A 7,494-nucleotide genomic window follows, 5' to 3' on the forward strand; every position below is an offset into this window, starting at 1 on the left:
CCAAGATGAGGGGTTAATTTCTGTAGAACAGCTTTCCCCAACCTGGTGCTCTCTATATGTGTTGCAATGAGAGGTCCCAGAAGTCCCAGCCAATATGGCCCATGGGCTACCTGGGAGTCAGCATCAGTGAACTCAGTAAGGCTCATCTCTGAGTAGATAAGCATAGGATTGGAGTTCACACCTGCAGATTTGGATTTTCTTTCCCCTCCTTCACTCTTCCCAATCTTATATCCTCTGGCTCATTGGAAGGAAGGAAGTTTTTCTGGAGAAGAAAAATCCGTGGCTGGTTCAGAAATTTGTGAGATTCATAGGCTTGCATATTTCTAAGCTAATCTAAATTGATTCAATAGTTGCCTTTTTCTTTGTTTTATCTTCAAACCCCACTTAAGAGGAATGTCTGGAGAAAGGATGAGCTAACCAAAACACTAGTGTACTGATAGGCTGTTCAGACATATTCCCACAATCATACTCTTGATGCAATGATGGTTGTGAATTTAGAATGTTGGTGTCGGCTTCAAAGGCAAATCAGAAACAATGCATTAATATACACTTTTTCACTTCTTTTTAGTGGATTCTTCATTCCCACAGTCAGTACGGGCTGATACATAAAAGCAATTTCAGTTAGCCAAAAATTAGTGTGGATGAGCAGCAGTCAAGATGCAGAGGTATCATATTCTTCTAGTGCAAAATTGAAGTTGGGTGGAAGGAAAATTACTTCTCTGAGGCCTCTAGCTTCTCTTCTCTTCTCTTCTCTTCTCAACTATACATCTCCATTTTTTAAAAAATACTGTAGCTAAAATCAGCTGTGAGACTCTAGTAAGAAACTATATGAAGCAAACAGCAAAGTACAGGCAAAAAAGCTTACCTCTGTAAATAAAGTCCCCTGGCTCTTTACGAAGAAAAAATTATTTTCTTTTTCCCAATTTCCTACTACTGAAAGTGCGTCTCCTAACTTTCGGGGAGGTAGGTAGGGGAAGAAAAAATGTTGTCCCTGAGATGATGAGTGTAGCTAAACTAGGCTTTAACACGTAGACTGTTCCGTGTCTTATGAGAAGCAAAAGGAGGACATAGCAAGGCAAAGAAGAGGGAAAAGTTAAAGGCTCAGTATAGGGGTCGCTCTTCCTATCTCGAGTTCTTAAATCTCGCTTTAAAGAAAGGAAGGAGGGTGGGATGGATGGATGGATGGATGGATGGATGGATGGATGGATGGATGGATGGATGGATGCATGGATGGATGGAAGGAAGGAAGGAAGGAAGGAAGGAAGGAAGGAAGGAAGGAAGGAAGGAAGGAAGGAAGACAGACTGAGGATTTGTGTTGCTGGGTGTTCTAGTGATGTGGGGATTACATTTGTGCTGCTCCGAAGCTTGAAGTAACAAAGAAACATACAGTACATGAATTTGTGCTGACACCAACGGCATAGAAACACGAGCTTAGGGCGAGAGAGCTTCAAAATCTACATTTTATGAGTGATCCTGTTTGGAAGTCGTTTGCATAATTGTAACTCACTGTTGAGTATCCAGAGAAAAATGTGCAAAAGTTCCTTTAGATTCGAAAATACGTGTTTCTTTTTCATGCGAGGGGCGCGTGTGCACAGGTGTCATATGCGCGTGTGTTCGTGGTTCTTTCGGGTGGGTTTGTCTTTTGTGCCCATAGGCTTAGGACAGTTTATTCACTTTACAAACCGAGCAGCTGCCTCTTAGAAGTGGGGCCGGGATATTTCGGTGGGGAAGACCTGACCTACTAACCCTCCCTCGCCTTCAAGAGGACACCGAGCTGGGCGAAGCGTCGGGGGTGGAGGACCCGCTGGATCTGTCCGAGGCAGCCTCGCTGCTTTCCTTGGTAGAGCCGCGGAAGGCGGTGGCGGCGGCGGAATGGGGACCAGCCAGTCCTTCCTTCTCCCTCTTCTTCTGTTTCATCCTCCGGTTCTGGAACCAGATTTTCACCTGGGTCTCGTTCAGCTCCAGAGTAGCAGCGATCTCCACCCGCCTGGCTCGGGTGAGATACTTGCTGAAGTGAAACTCTTTCTCCAGCTCCGTCAGTTGCTTGGTGGTGAAGTTGGTCCGGATGGTGCTCGCGTGGACGGCCAATCCGTAGTCAGTCACTTTCGCTGCTGGGATGAACCAGAAACCGAGAAGGAAGCGACCAAGCCACTGGTTAAAATCGTTTCCAAAATAAACCAGTAATCAGCAACAACCTAGGCAGGAGCAGGTGTGTGCCTACCTGCAGCCCGGCCCTCTGAAGATGGTCAGTGAAACGCTTTCCCTCAGCGCTACTTTACATTAGCTGTTCTCAGCCTGATAACCTTTAGATGTATTGTACTGCATCTCTCATAATTTCCAGCTGGCATGAGAGTTGTGATACAAGGCATTTTGGAGGACATGAGCTTGGAGAAGCTTCCTCTAAATGTTCTGGGCATAGCTTAAGCCTTTCAGAGATGGGAGCTTAGCTTTCATGGCAGTCCATTCATTCCCCATTCAGATTCCCCGCTCCCTAATTCCAGGTTTCTGAAAGATTGTGCTCTGATCATTATGTTATCTTCTGAGCAACCTTTTTCAGCAATTTACACTGTTCTCCCATCTATGACACACAAAATTCCTGTTGATCAGAGTACTATATTAATACAACACCTTTCAACCCTGACAGTTCGCCCCAAGGCTGTTTGGAATATGAACCTATCAAAAGAAAACACCATTTTGGTTTTGATTGTTGTCAATCATTTTATAAACTTTACAGATATTTATAAAGTAATTTTCTGTGGGTTCTAGGCACAAGATGTTATTTGTATTCTAGATCAGTCAGTCCTCTGCGAGGCTGATTTGGAATAAGTAGGGAAATAACCTGATCCAGAAAAAGAATGGAGACCAAAGTTTAGCAAATCTCACATCAAACTGATAAGACATTCCCCCTCCCCCCAGAAAAAAATGCGACTTTTTTTTTCCTGCAAAAAGACACTCTGGAATGTTTAGCCCTGAAAGAAACTTCAACGTCTGCTTAAAAAGTTTATCTCCTAAATCCTGACCTGATGAGAAGACTCCCTCCGTTTCATGCTGAGGCAACAATATGTTGTGTCTGTACAAAGGCACTTCCCACCATTCTTATTATATACTAAGAAATATTAGGAAGGAAACTCAGCATTAGTGGAAGCTGATGGTCCAACATCTTATCTATGACTGGATTTCTACATAGCAATAAACCATGTATTACCTTAATCACAAGTTTCTGAAAACCCACAGTTCACACAAGCCACTACAATGCCAATACAAAATAAATCACACTATGACTTAGTGTAATATGTGAACTCAGCCTCTTCTGTCAGGGCTACCTCACCCACCCTGCTTCAACATCTTTTCAGACCAAGCTGTTTCTTAACTTCAATCCCAGTTCTGAATTCAGGAACATTAGTTCTATCCCTGATTCGTCTCTTCTGGATCTGATCGAAGTTGGGTAAGATGAAAAACAATCTGGGCTGACTCTAGGCAAGACTAGGATCTAAGATAAGCCTCATTCATTTCAAAGGGGAGTTGCAAGTTAGCCTATGGCTTTTGAAGGATTCAAAGAGCATCCCAAAGACAGTTGCATAAAAAGTAACCTCAGCCAGCTCCCATTAGAGGATCCTATTCAAAGAATAGGCACTTAGTATCCTGCATTGGGTTGATCTTCCAGGAACAAGCATTTCTTCTGCATGTGTATTTGTTTAATGGAAGTGCTTCTTCTTGGCTTTTAATCCCTGGCTAGCAATGGTAGAAAGAAGGTTTCCTGCATCAGGACCGGGTCTATCCATGACTGAAGCATTCTGTTCTTGTGAATAAAAAGGCAGCTCTGACTTTCACTAGAACGTATGAGACAAATTTGGGAAGCAAAACAGTTCAGATGGTGCAGTAGTCCTACCCATATGATCAACTCACTTCAAACATCAAGTTTTGGAAAGCTGACTGGTGCCCAGTTCCTTATGGGTAATCATGAATCAGAATATGGAAGCCACATCAAATGACAGCAAAGCTATTCCTCTCTTGTGTGTTGAGAAACTCTCAGTTTCGCAAACTCTAAATCAGGATTAGATAGTCTGGTGCCTCCAGTTTCTTTGGACTTCCACAGTTATCAGCCTCAGTCAGGATTGTCAGAAATGATGAGAGTTCTGCAAAGCACCTATCATTTGCTTGCAGTTGCTCTACATTTACCTAGTTCTTATTTTTTTTTATTGATTCAACAGCTTTGGAAAATAGTATTTTTCTGCCTTATCTACCATATTACAAAATAAATAATACAATAGCACTAACTGTCCTATAACAGCACCACAGTTTCTGAAACTCTTTCACCTATTTTTTTGCTAAAGTATTGTTCACATGTATCACTAAACTTCCATTTTTTCCCTACAGTTTGAACTACTTACTTCTGAACCTATCAACAGCACAGTCACCAAGTGAGTCTGGCCTTCCCTTTTCCATTTGGCAACTCTGGAAACAGAGAAGTCTTTCCCATCTCACCTACCCTCAAACTAACCTTGCTTCCTTCTTTCCTCCTTCTTTCCTTTCTTCCCTCCCTCTTAGGATTTGCCTTCTCAGACCAAGGTTGGTGATGGAGTGGCACCTCTAAACATTGCTTTCCAGGAGCGGATTCTATTTTCAACAGTAGTCATCTTGGAAGATGTCTCTGGGATGCTCTGGAGTGAAGCAGGATGAGGGACAACCCAAGCCAACGCAGAAGGCTCATCCCCACCAGCTTCCTTTGTCCCCCTCCTTCTCACCCCCTTTTTGATAGGACCCTGGTGAGGCAGCAGTGTGGGCACACACTCATCTCTCTGGGTGTCCAGGTATGTTAGAGCTTTACCTGTTCTAGGAGGATTCCTTTTCACTTTCATCCAGTCGAAGGTCTGGCTGGTGGTAGTAGTGGCAGCAGCGGCAGCAGCCATGGGACATGGATGGGCCCGGCAAGCCCTCAGCTCTTTGTTCTCAGACAGAGGTGGGGAAAGGTTGCCCAAAGCCCCTTGCAAATAGCCTCCCTGATCAGGGCCATAATGGTGTGGTTGAAACTGGCCCGGGGTGGCTGCACAAAAAGCATCAGGTATACTTCCTACTAGGTGGGAAGAAGAAGGAGAGGAAGCTGCAGCCAAGCTGGCAGGGTAGGCCGAGGTCTGGAAATAGGCTCCATCCGTCTCCGTGGGGCTGTGGTAGAACTGGGGGTTGGTGAAGCTGGGGCTGCAACCGGAGGCTGCGTATCCCCCTCCCCCTCCTTGATGAGAGGGGCTGGTGAAGGAGATGCCAAGGCCAGCTGGGCTGTGAGGAAGAGGAGGAGGATAGCTGGGGCCCTGTTGGTGGTGGGCGTTGGGCCCAGTAGCACCCACCCCCGCCACCCCAAAGCACCCATCTGAGTGATAGCTGTCACAGGCAGGAGTGGTACCTGAACAAGCTGGGAAGGAAGTGGTCCCTTGGTCGAGGTGCTGGTACTCCTTGGGCGGGTAGGTGCTCGTCCCACGGTTACAAATTGCATAGTCTAAAAAGAAGTTCATTCTAGGTATTGTTCCTTTGCCAATGATGGAAGAGGGTTGCCCTGTTTTATGGGGATTCCTTCTGCCCTACAACCTTTAGATAGTATGTCAAAGTTAACCAGGGGGAAAAAGGGGAGAGAGAGAGAGAGAAAGAGAGAGAGAGAGAGAGAGATGAAGAGGAGAGCCACCCTTCCCATCTATGGATCTCTAGGCTTGGAGCCCCCCCTTCTTCCCAAAGCTTTCAGAATGGGGGAGGGGAGAAGGTGGTGGTGGGGTGGAAGGGGATCTGAACACGTGGTTCCCTTCAAGCCCAATGAGCAAATGCCTCCCAAACTTTGTCAGATATCTGCCATCATCCATCAAGTCCTTGGCATTTGCATGACAAAGGGACTTCAATCAAACTTTTCCCCATCGATCTGATTAACAACATGGATACGTCAAAAGGTTTTTCCCTCAAAGACTTAGGAAGAGGGGTGGAAAAAGGAAGTGATAGAAAAGGGGTTGGGGGAGTAAAAAAAGAAGGGGGAAAGTTAAAACTATTCAAAGACTATTCTATGTGTTAGAAAAGACGGTGACAAAAATCATCAGAACTTTTCTCCTTGGCTGAAACAAAAAGAGCTTTCACCCCATTTCTGCTGTAAGGGACTCACCTAACAGAGGAAGAAATGTATGTGTGTGAGAGAGAGAGTAAGAGGTATTGAAGACTTCTTTATGATAGAAAATGTTCCTTTTCCTCATTAAAAAATAATCACTGAAAAGATACTTAAACATTTATGGGGTTTGCTTAAAATGCCTTTTGCTTTCCCTTAAAAAAAAAATCCAAATAGCTTTGCTTTGCACATCGCCTTTGTGTCTAGAAGCGGAGTTCTTAAGAGCAATTTAATTCAATCAACATTCTAATGAGTTGTGAAATAAAGTTAGAAACACAATTGTGTTTTGTTGAAAGGGGAAGGGAGAGAAAGGCAAATGAAATTGAAATTCGATCTACCCTATCCATCTATTAGTTATTTATTTGATCTGACTAGCCATCCATTTTCCATCTCTTCCTCCTGATATTATCTCCAACCCCCCTCCATTTTCTTATTCTATAAAAAGCTTGTAGTTGCTGGACTTTTTGTCTGTTATTGGGGGGGGGCATTTTAATTGTTGCAAATCATTCTTCACACTTAAATAAAGACAAGCAAACGACTCCCAGAGGCCACTTTCTGAGCCATTGTTTCTTAATCCTGATTTGCACAGGAAGAAGAGCAAAGAGTCCCTTCGTTTTTGATGGCAAGTAGCTAAAATAGGCGTTTGGTTCGTGCTTATTGCTTTAGGGAGCAAAGGAAAGCGAGCTGCTTTCGTTTCGTTGAGGAAGGAGAAACTTCGCCTTCTCATTTACCTGCCACAGAAATGCTGGTCAGGGCCAAACCCTCGGAGTTGCAAAGCTGGCTCTTAAGTGAACTTTTGGCCTATTTCAACCTCTGGTGCTTTCCCCCTGGGCTATACGGCCAGTAAATATCCTGACAAGTAACAAATGACCGTAGGCGTCAGCTTGCAAGTTGCTCTTGTCTTCCGTGTGCTAACAAGTAAATAAATGTTGCTGGCTTGGCTTTCCATTATATTCGGCATCCCAGAGTGGTCGAGCCTCTTCCTCTTTGTCAATACACGTGGGCCAGAGGAGGAGATTCCCCTGGAAAAGAAAGTCCGTAATTACCCATTTATGGACTCCAGAAACGAAGGATGCTCACGCGCCTCAAGCAGAACCAAGAGGAAGGGGAAGAGAAGGGGACCCGGCAGCGGAAAGGCAGCAGGAGTCTTCCCGAAGGCTTCAGAAACGGGGGACCAATATCGTGTGTGTGGGGGGGAGCACCAGGACTCCCATTTATTTCTGCTGTTTCTTTCAGGAGGCAAAAGATGAGGAGACTGTCTTGATAGAATATAGATGGAAGGCCTTCCCTGCATCCGAGGGAAAAGAAAAGGAGGTGAAGACCGAATTATCAGGTGATCCGGAAGATGGGCCGAGGAG

General features: G+C 44.8%; 1 protein-coding gene across 1 annotated transcript; it reads right to left on the reverse strand.

Moving 5' to 3' along the window:
* Positions 1 to 1,758: 1,758 nt before the first annotated feature.
* On the reverse strand, positions 1,759 to 5,507 carry HOXB1 (homeobox B1). Its single transcript, XM_007434216.2, has 2 exons — positions 4,829 to 5,507; positions 1,759 to 2,108 (listed from the first exon to the last, which is right to left on the reverse strand). The coding sequence occupies exons 1-2, from the start codon at positions 5,505 to 5,507 to the stop codon at positions 1,759 to 1,761; spliced, it is 1,029 nt and encodes a 342-aa protein (XP_007434278.2).
* Between the last annotated feature and the right edge of the window lie 1,987 nt (positions 5,508 to 7,494).

The sequence above is a fragment of the Python bivittatus genome, unplaced genomic scaffold (assembly GCF_059951505.1).
Source record: "Python bivittatus isolate LINGU-HERP-01145 unplaced genomic scaffold, Pbiv_v1 ctg000410_np1212, whole genome shotgun sequence".
NCBI classification, from domain to species: domain Eukaryota; kingdom Metazoa; phylum Chordata; class Lepidosauria; order Squamata; family Pythonidae; genus Python; species Python bivittatus.